The following is a 17,797-nucleotide window of genomic DNA, read 5'->3' as shown; positions in this document are numbered from 1 at the left end:
GCGGAGGCTGTAGGCACAATGTTTTGGTCTTGTCTTCTACTGGCCTTTGCTCCTGTGCTGGTTTGTAGGCAAAGGTGGCAACCATTTGCAGGTACACAGACACACACCAACACATCACACACCCCCCAACACGCACACACCCCAACACACACGGACTCTAATGTTCCACAAACAGCCATAAAGCGAATGACTGACTTTATCTGGCCAGGACACCGTGATGAACTCTCTTTGTTTTCTGAATAGTGAACAGGCAGATAGCGGGTTTGGGGAGGTGGGTGGGGAGGGCTCAGCTCGTAACTCCCCCCCCCACCATAGTGTATTATAGCAAGAGTCAGGAGATGGGGAGATTATGATGAGGCTAAAATAAAACACTCAAGGTCGCAGTTAAAAAAAATTTGATACGTCAATGTCACACTAACCGGTTTATTGAGCGTGGAAAATGCTTGAATATTAGGATGCTTATCATTGGTCATTTTTTTTATGCAACGCTTGTGAATGAAAAATCCTTTCGAGGCTACGGGTTTTGTGACCCAATTGACGGGCACTTCAGTAATTGCAACGGTTTTTGAGAACGTTTTTTGAATGAATTCGCAACCACTGACAGTTCCCAGGCACCTGGGAAAAGTGCAGACACCATGCACAGTCTCTGGGGCTCAACCCAATGAGTGAGAGACAGACAGAGAGACAGACCGAGTGAGAGACAAGCATGCCTGTCATTAACTATACACTCCTCAAGTTTCTGCCTGCCCGTTGTAACCAAAAGCTCCCAATCCTGTTGTTATTTGCATTTTTACCAACTGCTGAGCGTGAACAGGAAACACTCCACCTCCTGCTCTGACCAGAACATTCAAATACATTCGTTAAGCTTCCTGACGGCTCAGTCGGTAAAAGCACTTTCACCGCATTAATCCCAGACACAGGGAGGAAGCCTCAGAACATCTGATCTCCCTCTCCCTCCCTCTCCTCGAGCTCTGCTGGCGGAGAGGGCATGTGTGTCAATGTTAGTCTGAACAGAGCTGGCTGGGCCTGCTCCATCAGAGCAACTAATGGTGCTCTTCAAGTGGTTTAATGTCCTGGGCTAAGAAGGAAGGGAATCATTCAGGGTCATTAACCAGCTACATATTTATCTCTCTCCCTCTCTTTACTCTTCCCCCACCACCCCTGGTGTAGAGAGCCTGTGTGTTGATGTTGGTGAGGACTCCACAGGCGAGTCCTGTTAACTCCGGGCTGTGATTAATGACAACAAAACCACCTGAACTACACCGACTTGCCTTCCGCCCAGCCCAGGAACATCTGAGTAACTCCTTCTGTAAAATCAGGTTCAATCGCCACAGGGAGGATTTCACCAACCCTCCCAGAGGATGCTTTTCACTGCATGAATTATACATTTGGGCATCAAGTTGTAATAAAATATCATGAGTTTCATGAGGCAGCAGCTCGGAGTTTGACCACAAACTTCGCCGCGTTGCTTAGCTCTGCTGCAGTTACGGGTACAGAGCCATAGTGGCTGTGATGGTACCAAACAGCCTCCGCAGACAACAACAACAACTTGCACTTATATCACACCGTTCACATCAGATAATAATAATAATAATCCTTGCGTTTCACATGGCACCTTATCACATCTTCGAGACGTCTCAAAGCGCTTCACAGAACATCTGAGTAAAGTGACTGTTGATTTTGTGGGCGAAACGCGGCAGCCGTACCCCACAAACAGTCGTGGATGGACGTTTCAAAGCGTTTCTACAGAAGTGACAGGAAGCACCAAGCGGAGGGAGGAGAATGGAAAGGTTTTGACAGTAGCCTTGGTCAAAAGAGATAGGTTTCTAAAAGAGGGTGTTGAGGACAGAAAGTGAAGAAGACACAAGACAAAGGGCCCCGTCACTAATGTGGAGACTGGTTTAAAACTTCTCAGCTCGCCTCAGTTGCTGTTTTGCCCAGTGCAGACTGAACCACGACTCCTAGAAGATCCACACTTGCTGCCTACTCTGTGCCATAAGGCTCCACTGAAATTGCATTGCATTGCCAGCAGAAGGCGGTGAGGTAGTTAATAAATGTATATCTCTGGCACCTACAATGTCGAAATATCGCAAAGTACTTCTCAGTAGTTACTGCAAAGTGCAGGCACATTTGCTTCCTCTGTATTGGGAAACAAAAAATGTAAAATCAGCCATTTCCTGCTCCTAACCCTTTTTTTATATACCTCTCTGCTGGAGGGGCTTGCATGTGCAACCCTAGTGAGAAGAGCATTGGTTTTAGCTTTGATTCTCTCCCTCCCCACCCCTGACCCCCACCCACCCCCACCCCATTACTGACCCTGCTCATTGTTTCAGCTCCCACAGAAGAAATGGCCACTCTTCAGCTCACTCACCCAAGTGGCCATTCTTTATGCCCGAGCCTAGATATCCCTGTCTTCCCTTCCTCTTCGAACGTGCTTATTATAATTATTCTCATCGTTATTATTATAATCCATTGGCTAGTGACCAGGAGAGGAAAAACTGGTTAGTTTTTTCTACTGCCACCAGCTCTGTTCAGCCCAGACCATGGATCAAACCAGGAAGCTCTCCCTGGCCAGTTATATAGAATGTGTTGTATCATAAAATCATAGAATCTTGCAGCACAGAAGGAGGCCATTCGGCCCATTGTGCCTGCTCTTTGACTATCCAACTAGTCCCACTCCCCCCGCTCTTTCCCCATAATCACCCCAAGAACAAGCCTAAAAACAAGACTGAAAAGAGACTCCATGACAAAGCACACACCACCCAAACACTCTCCAAACCCAGTCACAAAGTTACCTCCAAAACACCTCCAATAACCCCAGCTCCCAAAACTACCCCAGTAAGATTCCCCAGCCCCCAAACTCCAGCCCCATTAACATCACCCCTAAAACCATCCCGTAGATTTGACACTAAAAGTTCTAGCCTCACCCAAACCCCAGCCCCAGAGGACTAACTGCAAGACCTCAGCCCCAAACCTTAATCCACAAACCATAGCCTGTCAACGTCGAGCCACAAAACCGCAAACAACCCCCACAGAAATCGCAACCTCCAACAGAAACCATAACCCCCCACATAGCAGAGCGGCAAAGCAACTGAACCCATACCCCCCAACCAACATCACCAAAACCCAAATCCAACACTTCCAATCTACCAAATTACCAGTTCTGACCCCCCCACCCCCCATCCAGACTTGATAACGCCCGCTCCCATAAATTTGCCCCCCTATCTCTCGATTCCGAACCCTCCCACAACAACTCGGGACCCCAGAAACCGAAGCCGTGCTTGTTATGCTATCGCCCACACCCCGCCCCCAAATAAATCATCGCCAGCCCCCCCCCCCCAATAAATGTCAGCCCCTCTAATAAATGTCTCCCCACACAGGGCAAAACGCTGTGCGCAATTGCTTACCACATTTCGCCGACAAAATATACAGACACTACAGTTTACAGCATATTCTTTGAAGCGCTTTGAGACGTCTCGAAGACACGATAAGGCGCTGTATCAAATGCAAGTATTATTATTGTTAACCTTGCAAATATTCTCTTTTCAAGTATATATCCAATTCCCTTTTGAAAGTTATTACTGAATCTGCTTCCACCACCGTTTCAGGCAGTACATTCCATTGCACTTGACAACTAAACCATCAATGAGAATCCTTTAACTGTCTTTCCAGAAGAGATCTGTCGCGAAAGGCAGAAGCGGAGAAGCAGATGTCCATGTGGCCATGGTTGCTGAAGTCCCAAGTCAGTAAGGCCATGAATGTCCCTGACACCACTCGCCGTTCAATTGGTTGGTTGGTGGAATCCAACACAAGATCACAAGATCAATATCTCATATTAAAATCTGTTGTGTGAAAACGTTTGGCCAACACAAACGAAAAAAAGCTACAGCCAAAAACACTTCCAAATACATAATAATAATATTCCTTGCATTTGATATAGCGATGTCTCTAAACATATACTGTAAAGTAAGTTGACTGTATTTTGTAGGCGAAAATACAGCTGGTAAATTGGAAACTAAAGATGAAACACTCAGACCTGGAGAAGGTTTAAGGACTTCCTGCCTGTGCCCAATCCGCCTGTAAAACTCATTCTAAAAGAACATTTTCACTGCTCAGCTCCCTGCAGATTAATGACTGAAACAACAGAAGCATCTTCCAGCAATCTGGGAAAGATTAGCAATTCCTTTAGGCAAAACCGCTGGCATATCATTTATCTGCTACCAATTCCATTGCAATAAAAACACAGAAATTGTCAGCACAGAAGGAAGCCGTTTGGCTCATCACGTCTAGTAGTCCTCGTAGTTTTATTTAAAAGATTCCCGAGACATTATCTCTCCTGAAGGCCACGATGTAAACGGAAGTTGGTATTGTTGTTCATTTCCCGTAGCGTCCTGCAGCGTAGTGGTTAACATGCTCGCCTCGCAAGCAAGAGAACCTTGGTTCAATCACCGGGCAGGGTGAAATCTTAGGCAAGTTCCCTTACTCCACGGGTTTCTGTTTACCGAGCAGTAAGTAGGATCTGAGTTGTTAGTCGATTAGCAGATCACTTTTCAGGGTAATAATCCCTCAAAAAAAAATCATCACTTAATCCATGGCTGTTTATGGGACACTGTTGTGCACAATTGGCTGCCGCGTTTCACCCTCAAAATACAGAGTCAATCTACTTTACAATATATTCTGGGAAGCGCTTTGAGACTTCTCAACGACGTGATCGGGCGCTGCATCAAGTGCAAGGGTTATTATTATTATTATTTCTCTGCTCGTACACACTTTCCAGCAGAGGTCACTGGATAGCGGATCAGGAGCGGGAAACCTGGCTGATTTAAGTATCTAAGTGTTGCGGGCGGGAGCTGTCCGAGAGGTGAAGCAGTCATCAAAAAAAATCACTCTGCTCTCTGCAACCCCAATGTAGAACAACAACAACTTGCAGTTATATAGCACCCTCTATGGTCAACACGGTCAAAGAGGAAGGGTTTCAGGGGGGACTTGAAAAAGTGGAGAGGGTGGGCAGAGTAATTGAGGGAGCATGTTCCAGAGTTTCAGGACGTAGAGGCTGAACATTGTTCGGGAGTCACCACATCACAGGCCATTGACGTGGACACACGTAGCAGATTGTTTTCCTTTCCCATTTAGTGGGATACTATCACAGGAACTTAATTACTTCGACACTTTGTCTCCCGGGGTGGGGGTGGGCGCGGGAGGGGATTCGCATTTGTGGCAAATAGGAAGGGAAATGCATGAGTAACTAGGATTTAGAGTCATACCGGACTGAAACAAAAAGCCTGTCTATAATGGGAGAACTTGTATGATACATAATAATAATAATCCTTGCATTTGATATATCACATCGTTGAGACATCTCAAAGCGCTTTGCAGAATCTACTGTAAAATATAGCGGCTGTGAGCCAATTGAATTGAACCATTGAAACAAATCGTGGTCTAAATTGAGATTGGTCTAAAATAATAATGTATTCCAACTTGAAGCTGATTTGCATCCGCAGTTCCCCGCCCGCCCATTCCCAAACTCTGCCTTTTGTCCCAGGTTTTTCCAGGCTGTGGAACCTTTTCCCTGGGACTTTCCTGTGTGTAAATAAAATCATCGCTGGGTTTCTCCCGTGAGTTTTTTTTTGTGTGGATGCCCCCAAGTGAGATTGTGAACAACCATTCAATGTGCTCTCGTGTGGGGAGAACCCATCTGTTCAGTCAGTCTGTCCTGAATAGTTAAGTCAGCCCACAATATCATTTGAATTGCAAATTCTTGGTTATCTGACAGCCAAGCAGAGAGAAATTTCCATACATTGGTGACACATGTCCGTGGAACTCTCAGTCAGGTTTGGATACTCTTAATGCAATACAAAATTACATTTGTATAGCGCCTTTCACGTCGGGAGGACGTCCCAAGGTGATGAGTTTCTGCATGTGTCAGACACCCGGCTGACCCCCCACCAAGAAATTCAAATAAATGAGCTGATGACCTCACGGCAGACTCTGAGATATAGTTTTGTGGGAAGCTTATTTCAGCCTCACCAAGCAGCTGACTCCCCACTGTGACCATACTCAGTGTTAGCAAGACAGGTTCACAAGAGATACCTCCTCACAAAGTCGGCTTAAGAGCAGATGAGACAGGGGTCTTGCGAGCAGGTCTGCACTCCAGCCTCTAGGCTGGGGAAGACACACAGCCTAGGGAGATTGGCGCGAAAGCAAAAACCACTGAGACAGATAAACAAACAGATAACTAGATAAACAGACAGGGGTAGAGTGTCCCTTTAACTTGCTAACTTGAGATGCATTGTTAATGAGCTGCTATACAGTGATGGATCTCGCAGTAAACCCCTGGGCGAGTCTGTAAACTAATGAGGTACCTGCACAGCTCAGTTCGTTCAGAAGAAGAAACTCCAGCTGTCACATTTTATTTCATAATGAGTTTAAAACTGCCCCCTCCAGAGATTAAACAAGATAGACAACTCTTCCCTTTGGTATCAGCCGATCTTAGCTGTGGCTTAAAGGCGTCTTCAGCCGAGCAAACGCACATTTCTCTGTCTCCTCCCTCAAGGTTCTCCTGGTGCGTCCGCTTACTTTGTGTGTTTTTTAAGTTCATTCGGGTGTCTGACACACAAAGAGAAACCCCGTATCTGTGCTTATCAGTCTCCAAGACACATTTTAGGGTTCCCTATAAATAATCCTTGCATTTGATTTTTCCAGCCTTATCACTTTGTCAGGAGGACGTCCCAAAGCGCCACACAGGGTATACTATAAAGTGGTGCGATTGAGTGTATTTTGTGCTCAGCAATGTCCCACGAACAGACATGGAGCGAGTGTCCAATTTTAGTTGGGGGTTGTTGACCGGGATGAATAGTGCTGATGAATAGTGTTAATCTTTAACGTCCACTTGAACAGGCAGTTGGGACTTTGGTATTATTATAATTATAATAATAGCGCCTCATCCAAATGATGCCACCTCCGACAATTCAGCGCACCCCCACTACTGCATTGGAGTGGTAACGCAGTCCACACTCTAACCCCACAGTGTGGTCTCCACAAGCTCAGGGGAAGTGGCTACAGGGAGGGAGGGCTCTGGCCTACACTGACCTGTCGCTAAGCATCCTGGAGGCAGAGACGGCTTCACAACCAAGGCCTCTCACACGAGAACCTGGATTGAGCAGCTGGTGCAGAGTAAGCCTGGTACACGGCATTGGACTTGGACCTTGAGAACATCAAGGTGGCTGGCACATCACAAGCTGTCGTGTAAAGGTCTGCTCTCCACCTGAAGGCAGACGCCCGTCAGATAGCTGATTGGAAAACTCTGAGGCTTGGGGCGACAACTGCAGGAAGGCGTTATCTGGAGTCCGAGTTTGTGAAACACACTCGTACATCCAGCACCTGGAATCCCCCTTGATTAGCCTGCAGAGGGGAAGCCAGCTGCTGCTTAAATTCCACACTTCCAACTGGTGGAACCATCACTCAATGGGAAGGGACAGGAAGTTGGGACCTTGGTATTATTATAATAATCATAAGAATAGCTGCGGACAGGAAGACAGTGGCAATGCTCTCACGCATTTCATGCTGAGCTGCGTTGCCCACCGGGAAGCTCTCAGTGAATTCCTTGTACCTAACATCCACCTAGTGAGGATCAAACCTGCGCTTGTCAGATGTCTAATTTTCAACTGGTGACTATTCTCCTTGGGAGGGGGGAGGGGGGGAGGTAAGCAGGATCTCCTTGAAGCTGAATTGGCTCCAACAGAATGTCAGATCGAGCCAGCTCTCTATGGAGGTCTCGGTAGTCTGGTTCCTGAGCCAGGCAGGTCCACAGTATTCCAGGGCTCTGTTGATGTCAGCACAGCCCGGCTTGACTCATCAGCAGGACCTGGAAGGGCAGACCAGTCACTGGGGGCAGGAAGTCATCCCACTCAGCTCCTGTTAACCCTGCAAGCCAAAGCCCTAACAGGTAGGGTGGCCCTAGCTGGACAAGCAGCGGGAAAGCTTGCCAACAGCAATATAATTGGCAAGCCAAGTGGGTTTAGCTGGTTAGACTCCAGCAGTTACCCAAACGCACACTCTGGGGTTCTCGAGCCTTGGCTCTTGACAACCTGTGCCTAATACTTTCTGGAATTGGGTAAACAGGAATGCGTCCCTCCAGAGAGAGAGTGCGCATTCCATTCCAACAATCTATCTCTAGGATTTCCACGTGTAAATGGATGCATAGAATTCTCAGTTTGGTTTGGGTACTCTCAAGCACGGTGGGTTTCTGCATGTATCAGACTACCGGCTGACAGCCCCAAAACAGGCTTAGCCTAGCGTCTCTCCAGGACTCTCTCTCTCTCTCAGAGTTACTGCTGCCACCATTATCAATGCTTTCTGGGTCTCTGACTAACACAGGGATTTGCCATAGTAAATGTCTACCACCAGAGGCCCTCAATCATCTATTAAAATATCATTGCTCTCTCTAGTGGTAGAAATTTGCTACTGAAGCACCAGCATTAACTCCACAAGGTCCCACAGCTGCTACCTTTACAAGGTCCTGTACCCACAATAAGCAGATCCTCGATGTTAAACCCAGAGACTTCTCTGGGAATGCTCTGAGCCATACACATCCTCCAGAAATCAGTCGACACTGACTGGGTAGGTTCACAGCAATGCACCAGCCCCTGGAAATGCCCCTGGTGTTACCAGATTGAATACATCTTCAAAGCAATCTGAGGTTACCAAACGTTTTTAATGGAAGTGCAGCAATGGGTTTACAGCAGTTAATTGTATAAGCGCTACAAGACGCCATCAGGCGTGAAGGGTGCTATATAAATGCAAGCTGTTGTTGTATGTGTTTTGCGGTACCGTTGGTACCTGAATTCCTGGTCACGAGGACCACTGAGATTACCCAGTAAACTTTGACGCCTGCAAAGTCTCACAAGTCCTCAGAAGATCTGGGAGCATTCCATCTTAGTGGTGTTGGAGCGAGTGAGAAAACTGGGTTGTCACTTCCTCCACAAAGAAGTGCACATCCCACTGGACAATCGTGGTCTAGCGCTCGAGTGAGCAATAGAGAAGAGCACAGCCCAAACTAATGATAATACATAATAATAATCCTTGCATTTGGTATAGCATCTTATCACGTCGTTGAGACGTCTCAAAGCAATTCGCAGAATATACTGTAAATTGAGTTGACTGTGTATTGTGTGGGCGAAACGCGGCAGCCAATTGTGCACAGCAGTGTCCCACAAACAACGGTGGATTGAGGGACCAATTTGATCCGCCAACCGACTAATAACTGGGTTCCTACTCAGAGGTGTATGGAGTAAGGAAGCTTAAGTTTCGCCTCCCCCGGGAATCAAACCTGGGTCCTCTTCTTTGCGAGGCGAGCAGGCCGACCACTACACTGCAGGACTCCTACAAGTCCAGGGAGAGAGGGTGGGCAGTGAGGCACAGGAGAGAGGCAGGGGCGCTCAGCAAGGAAACAGGGAGGAAAATACAATTGATCGATTCAATAATGTAACTTTTTTTTAAAAAATTGATTGTGTCACATTAAAGATTTTTTTTTGATCAGCCGGGTGTCTGACACACGCGGAAACCCATCACCAGGGTTAAGGCTGTCCAAACCAAGCTGAGATTTCCATGCGTCCCACCTACACATGGAAATCCCAGAGATGGATTGTTGGAATGGAATGCACTCAAGTCACATAACTGCAACTGTCCCCACAAATAAAAGCCATCACTCAGTCCTGTGACAGGGACTTCAATTAATGGTCAGTCAAGGAAGACAGAGACTGACTGAAAAAGTACTTAACATGATTACGTAATGCACACAGCACAGAACAAGAAAAAACAGTGCAGATCTGCATCACGTACACAAACAACAACTAACCAATAGTCAATTGAGTCTTACTGAGAAGGAGAAGATCACCAATGCTGATCATAGGATCAACTGGATACCTTATAACTTAGAATGCAATAACTTAAGTCTCTCTCATACACACACACACACACACAAGGACAAGTTAACAGCAACAACTTTACATTTACACAGCGCCTTTCATGTCAGGAGGACTTCCCAAGGCGCTGGACAGTCCAAGGCTTTGTCTACTGCTCTTTTGCTAACAACAAAACATTACAAAGCTTCCTCCTCAGAACCATTTCCTTGCATTAGGCTGATAGCACTATTGTAGAGAGTGCTGTCATATCTTATCTTTCTCCTGTGAACGACAGGAAGATTGGATGCCTTGGGACACCAGGGGCAGATAATGTCTACGCCAAATCTGTGACTACGGGGGAGGTTGGGAATGAGATTATGAATTGATGTCATCCCAACACTGGGATTTCAACTCAGGACTCACAAATTTTAGACCCGATGTCGTTTTAATGTCAATCACCACGGCTATTAGCTATTTTTTGGTTTAAAAAAGGGCTCATATTCGAGGTATATCGTAAACTTGCATTTTTTTTGCAGTAAAAAAAATTAGTGTGTGGGATTAACAATTAGTGTTTAGTGTTAAAAGCCCGCGGCTGCTACAGTACTCTGCTCTAATTCTGATTGTGTTAAGCATAATTGAGCATAATAATCAGAAATCATTTCTAAATTTGGATCTGGCTGTTTTGAGTAGTCAATTCACCCACAAAATACTGTCAATCCACATTACGTATACCCCGTGAGGTGCTTTGAGACGTCTCAACAGCGTGATGTCAAATGCAAAGATTATTATTATAAATGACTCATTTAAAGGTGGAGCACAGTATCTCTATCGCCCCCCCCCCTCAATTTTATTTCAGAGGCGATTGAAAGGTGACAGCAACACTGACTGAGCATGGGGAGGGGAGAGAGAGGGACAGAAACCTTCTCTTCCCACCTGGGGAAAAATATAGCTGTGGAAATCATATTATCTACAAAATCTAGAGTCAATTCACTTTCCAGTACATTCTGTGAAGCGCTTTGAGACGTCTCGAAGACGCGATAAGGCGCTATACCAAATGCAAGGATTATTTAATTACTATCATCATCATCAATGGCTCCCAAGAAAGTGAGGAATGAATCGAGGAAGTTTCTGTAAGAGAATTCACTTCCAGTACTAGACACAGAGAGAGAATGAGAGCATGAGAGAGAGAAAAGGAACCAATTTCCAAGGTTAGTCTATTAGGAGCTCACACCACCTCCGTTTTGCATAGGGAGAATGTTTATGAGAATGTTGGTGGGGTAGTAACACAACTAAAACCTCCTATTTTGCATTTCCGTGCTCTCATTTCCATTTCATAAATACACATTCTGTCAGTTTTATTGTACATGTTTTTAAAAAAAACACTAGTATCATTAACAATGTAAAAACGGAGCAGCCAGTCTGTGATGGATTGGGTTACTAATATGGTATCGTTTCATATTAATCCTGCCATGGTCTATTGTCTCTCTGCTAAGTCGCCTCAACCACAGCTCAGCTCATCTGTGTCTGTCTATGTGCGAGAGAGAAAGAGAAACAACACACACACAGAAACTCACACACACAGACTCACACACACAGACACACAGAAACTCACACACACAGACACAGACTCACACACACAGACTCACACACACAGACACACAGAAACTCACACACACAGACACAGACTCACACACACAGACTCACACACACAGACACAGACTCACACACACAGACACACACACACACACACACACAGAAACTCTCACACACAGACACACAGAAACTCACACACACAGACACACAGAAACTCACACACACAGACACACACACACAGACAGACACACACACAGACACAGAAACTCACACAGACACAGAACCTCACACAGACACAGAAACTCACACAGACACAGATTCACACACACAGACACACACACAGACTCACACACAATATAGTCAAGAAATGTAGCACTCGTTCTCCTCCGAGTAACATCCTCGCACCACACATGCGAGGAAAGGACCGTCAATTCATTTAAACTCAAATTAAAATACACCCATGAATGGGGAGCAAAACGCCAACAATATCCAACAGTACAGTACAGTACTTGCAAATAAACCCTAATCCATCTCCTTTTGATCATGTCTTATTTTTAAACACACACACAATGTAACTGACTGGTGGGCAACAGTTTCCCACCTGGACACACATATATATATTATATTACCTGACCAGGTATTTAAATCCCCAAATAGAGAGAGACATAGAGAGAGAGAGAGAGAGGAGAGAGAGATTGGGGAATTGGAGTGAAATTGAGGGGGGAAAATAACTTTTGATTATTGCATTCTTTGTTATGGAGGAAATAACGAATCGATTTTTTAAAATTTATTAAAGAAAATATAGATTTTGCCTCGAGACCTCGACTTGCCTTGATGGGGGGGGGGGGGGGGGGATAAATCCCTCTGTACAGCTAATGTTACACAGAATAATCAGTGCACAGACGTCGAGCGATTTTCTGCCCACACCTGGGATCTATTTCAGGGACTGAATGAACACAAATCACCAAAGGCCAGAACACAAATTATCGATCAGTCTTGTCATCTGACCATTCATTTATATATATATATGTATATAAATAATGGTTAGAAATCCAGGGAATGAGAATATTTTGCAGTTTCCCTCAATTTCACTCTAATTCGCTTATCTCTCTGTCTCTGTCTCTCTGTCTCTCCCTCTATATCTTTTCTCTCTCTTTTTGTGTCTCTGGCTCTCTCTCTGTCTCTCTGTCTGTCTCTCACTTTAGGTCTTTTTCCTCACTTTTTGTGTCTCTATCTCTCTGTCTGTCTCTCCCTCCCACTATGTCTTTTTCCCCTCTCTCTCTCTTTGTGTCTCTCTTTCTCTCTCTCTCCCCCTCTATGTCTTTTTCTCTCTCTTTTTGTGTCTTTACCTCTCTCTCTCTGTCTGCCTCTCTCTCCCTCTACTCCACACATGTTGCTATAAAGAGATTTCAATGTCAAATGTATATTGCCATCTGACAGTCTCGTTGGGAGGGAATGAAGGAAGAATTGCAAACACGATGTTCTCCTTTCTCTAACACTGCACATGTAACCCACACAGAAACCTTACCAGGGGATTACCGATTGCCCTATTTGCATTGAAACCTCATACATTTCTCCCCCGTCTGTACACAAATACACACACTGGTTTACCAACCCCCCGCCCCACCGACTCACAGACACACACCATATATATATTTTTTTACCATAAACCTGATTCCCTCTCTGCTTTCGACCCGAGTTATTTCGAACTCAAGGCTCCTTTTTTACTGGTTTAAACGCCTTCATATATAGGTGTATACACACACACACACACACACAGTATAGACATTTGAAAAAAAAACTTTCCTAAATGTAGATGTCCTAAAATGCTTCCGATTTATCTTATTTATTGATTGATTGCTTCCTGGTGACAATCATTACTATTAGCCCAGGTTAGTTGCCTTCTGCATGGGTTACTTTTTTTAAAAAATTGGAGGAAAAAAAGCCTTTTCATCAATGTAAAAGTCTTAAAAATGCTCCAAAATTTATATTTATCCGATTGATTCATTGATTGATTGATGATTGATTGATTGATTAACGCTGGCAATGATGGTGATTACAATGATCAGGATGAGAAGGTTAGTCAGTTACACTCTGCATTTGCACAGTTACCCTATAAATTGTTGCTGGAACCACAACTCAGATCAGCTTATCTTGGGAGAGGAGAGTCTCAATAAAGAAGTAAATCAATCAAGAAAGAAACCAAGAAAGAAATGAATAAAGAGTGAACGTATTAAATAAACGAGCAAAGAATGAAAGGAAGAATTAAAGAAAGGCAACGATTGAACAGCGAAATAATTAAAGTAAAGGCAGAACTGAAGAGACAATTAAAGACAGAATCAAACCAAAGGAGTAATGAAAGCAAAAGGATCAAATAAAAGAACAATCGAATAAAGAAATGATTGAAATAAAAGCATCAAATAAAGAAGTAATTAGAATAAAAGCATCAAATGATGAAAGAATTCGAATAAAAAGAATGAAATGAAGAAAGAATTCGAATAAAAAGAATCAAATGAAGAAATAATGACATTTTTTTTAAAAAAAAGTTAAACAAAAGAATCAAATAAAGAAATAATTAATTTTTTTTTAAAAAAAAAATGATGAAATGAAAGAATCAAACGGAGAAACAGAAGGGGAGACGTCGGGGGTTCGGTGGCACTTAACTATTTGCAGAGATGTTGGAGGCACAGATCCAGACACTCGCCCTCCACCTCCTCCTCTCGGATGTGGTTGGAGACGGGTCTGAGGGGCGGCGGCTCCCCCTCGGCACCGGGAGCCCTGAAGTCCCGCAGCAGCAGCTCCAGGAACCTCCGGAAGGCTTTCTCCTCACTCGCGCACACCGCCATCGCTTCTCATTCCCGGAGCCCACGGGGAGGGGGGAGACCGGGGGGGGGGGGGGGGGAGGGGAGACCTGGGGGGGGGGGAGACCTGGGGGGGGGGGGAGACCTGGGGGGGGGGGGAGACCTGGGGAGTGGGGAGACCTGGGGGGGGGGAGACCTGGGGGGGAGACCTGGGGAGGGGAGACCTGGGGGGGGGGGAGACCTGGGGGGGGGGGAGACGGGGGAGGGGGAGACCTGGGGGGGGGAGTGGGGAGGGAGACCTGGGGGGGGGGGGGAGCCTGGGGGGGGGAGACCTGGGGGGGGGGGAGACCTGGGGGGGGGAGACCTGGGGTGGGGGTGGGGGGGGAGGTGAGGGTGTGGGGTGAGCTGCTGCTGTGTGTGTGTGTGAGAGAGTGAGAGAGTGAGTGTGAGAGAGTGTGTGTGTGAGAGAGTGTATGAGAGAGAGAGAGTGTGTGTGAGAGAGAGTGTGAGCGCAGCGCTGTCCGCTCTGGTGTCTGAGCGCTGAGGGCTGCGCGTTATCTCTTGGAGAGAGTCTGGCTGTGCGCGCCCCCGCCCCCGCTGACGCCACCAGCGTGCGCGCCCCCCCTCTCAGAGGAGGCGCGCGCGCTCACCCACCCACCTGCGCGCGCTCCCGCCAGCCCTCACCCCCCCAAAACCACCCACCCACCCACCCCAGAACTCTCTCAGATTGCATTACAGAGCACACCCGACGGAACCTGTCCGCCCCCCCACCCCCTCTCCCCCCCCCCCTCTCCCCCCACCCCCTCCCTCTCCCACCCCTCCCTCTCCCCCCCACCCCCTCCCTCTCCCCCCCCCCCCCTCCCCCCCCCCCCCTCTCCCCCCCTCCCTCCCCCCCCACCCCTCCCCCCCCCCCTCCCTCTCCCCCCCCTCCCCCTCCCCCCCCTCCCCTCCCTCTCCCCCCCCACCCCTCCCTCTCCCCCCCACCCCTCCCTCCCCCCCCACCCTCCCCTCACTCCCAGATGATTCCAAACCCCCCCCCCCCCCCCCCTCTACCCCTCACCCACCCTCCCCCCCTTCCCTTCCCCCTGGGGGGGGGGGGGGGGACGGCTCCCTTGACCTTCCCACCCATCCCCCCCCTATGTTCCCGCGAAGCGCTTCCGAGACGTCGAGGTCTCGACGACGTGATGCGGCGCTGCGTCGACCGCGAAGATTACCATCACTGTTTATTATCACGAAGCACTTTTTGCCATGTAACGTGTCAATTATTGTCGCTCGTGTCGAGTCGATCAGCTAACCTGACGTCTCCCACCTCCCACCAGCAACCACCCCCCGCACCACACTGACTGTCTCTCTCTCTCTCTCTCTCCAAACCGTAGACACTTTGGTCATGTCTATCCCCACGGAGTATCGTTTTGGATGAAACGGGCTAAATCAGCAGAGAACATCGGTTGCAGCCCCGGGTGTACAGTGCACCTGCACAGCGAGCCCCAAAACACAAGAGGCACACAGAGAAACGAGTGGGGAGAAAGGAATCGAGAGTGACGGAAATGGCGATTAGAAAGAAAACAACGACTCGCATTTATATAGCGCCCCTCACGCAGAGCAGCGTCCCAGAGCGCTTGATAGTGGCGGAGCGTGACCCCGAGCCAGGGGCGGTCACTGTAGGCACTGTCGAAGAGGAAGTCTTCGGACACGATCTGAAGATCGGGAAGGAAGGGGGCAAAGCGGATAGAGGAAGCGTGTTCCAGAGTTTCCGGGCGTGGTGGCTGAAAGTGCGGTCACCGATGGCGAAGCCGAGGGCACGGGAGGCAAGCGGGATGCTGGAGTCAATCGAGCGCAGGCAGCAGGGTGTGGGTTGGGGGGGGGTGGAGGGTAAGCAGGTCTGAAAGATCGGGAGGTGCCAGGGCACGAAGGGATTTGAAGACAAGTGCGAGGATCTTGAAATCAATCTGTTCGGTGATAGGGAGCCAGTGGAGCCTGGCTCGGACTGGTCTGACGAGGGTACAGAGTTTAATGCAGGCGAGTATTCGGGCGGCGGAGAAAGAGGACAATGAAACAAGACAATGAGAGCAAGACTTAGAGTGAAAGGGCAGGATTGTAGGATACAAGCTCCTACCTTAAAGATCACCACGAAACACACAAGGGAACAGGTGTATAGTGGGACTCGGAATTGACAGTACGATCATTACCTGGCAGAAACAGGGGAAAGATTTTATACCGCAATGTCCAGAACGGCCCTGATCCCAGCAGGCAGTCACACACAGTGTTCAGGTGCAGCATCTCTTAACAGCAGCTGTGGACAGCACACACAGGACAGACACTGCAAATCTGTCACTGCCATTTAAAACAGAAATTACACAATTGATCTTATTCCTTGGTCTCTCCTCTGGAGCCTATTTAAAGAAAACTGACTGGCTTTGCCGTATTCTCCCTGCTTGTAGCCCCAGGGATTAGACCTATAAAATGACGAGAGTGATAATTGAACAGTTACATTTTCTATTACATCTAAAATGTCGAAATGTCTCAAAACCGCACGTTAACTGCAATCACACGTAATGACTGGATTTTTTTTTGCAGGGAGGCAAAGACAGCAATCATTTTGCCCACAGCAAAGTGCCTTTGAACAGTCATGAAGTCAAAGAATGACCAATTAATGTGGATTGGGAGATACTTTTCAAACTCCCACCCCCGCCCCCACTCGGGTCCAACGCCTTGGGACGTCCTCCCGATGTGAAAGGCACTGCGTCAATGTAAGTTTGTATTGTAAATACTGTATTGCCATTGGATGTTTAACGTCCACCTGAACAGAGAGATAGGAATTCAGTTAACATCTCATCTGCAGATTGGCACATCCAATGACCCCCACTATTATACTGAAACAGTAGTCTAAACTGGGAATTCAAGTCAAAAAGTTGTGCCTTATTGACCTCTTTTGAGTTGCAGACAAACCCCTTCTTCCTGTGCCAAGCTCCTTGTTTTTTTTAATGTCAGCTCTTTTTTGGAGGGAAATTAATAAGGTCAAGTCTCATAGTTCAGGACATCAGAAATCGATATCCAGAGTCGAAAAGTGTAGGCGAGATTAAGAACGTGGTTTAGGAAATGCTACCTTCAGTTATTAAAACACACAAGTAGGAAGACAGAGAGGTAAGATTTTCAGTGATGAGGTCCTAGGAAAAAAAGTTAATGGATGAGCTTCATTTTCATTCAACAATGTGCAGATAATAATAAAAATAATCCATGCATTTGATATAGAGCTTTATCACATCGTTGAGATGTCTCCGGTTGCAGGGAAGAAAAAGTAGGGAAGAGTTTGGGAAGTCCAAGTGAGCAAGTTCAGAGCAGTACTGACCACAGATCAGAAAAAGGGCAGGGGCGATTGCAACAGGGCATGAAAAGGGGAAAAGAAGCACAGATCTTGTTCATGGACTCAACTGACTTAAAATTTCTTGCTGTAGTTTAGAAATGAAATGCATTGTGACATTCCCTTGGCTCGTCCATCCC

General features: G+C 47.0%; 1 protein-coding gene across 1 annotated transcript in view; it reads right to left on the bottom strand.

The window, feature by feature from the left end:
- Nucleotides 1–14,356, bottom strand: part of ppm1e (protein phosphatase, Mg2+/Mn2+ dependent, 1E) — a 72,409-nt gene extending 58,053 nt beyond the window's left edge. The window contains exon 1 of the mRNA XM_007906187.2: nucleotides 14,160–14,356. Coding sequence (XP_007904378.1) covers nucleotides 14,160–14,341 — 182 coding nt within the window. The 5' untranslated portion in view covers nucleotides 14,342–14,356. The remainder of the gene's footprint in view (nucleotides 1–14,159) is intronic.
- Between the last annotated feature and the right edge of the window lie 3,441 nt (nucleotides 14,357–17,797).

This window comes from Callorhinchus milii, unplaced genomic scaffold, assembly GCF_018977255.1.
Source record: "Callorhinchus milii isolate IMCB2004 unplaced genomic scaffold, IMCB_Cmil_1.0 Scaffold10, whole genome shotgun sequence".
NCBI lineage: Eukaryota > Metazoa > Chordata > Chondrichthyes > Chimaeriformes > Callorhinchidae > Callorhinchus > Callorhinchus milii.
Note: the sequence above shows the minus strand (reverse complement) of the source record. Positions and strands in the feature narration are given on the sequence as shown.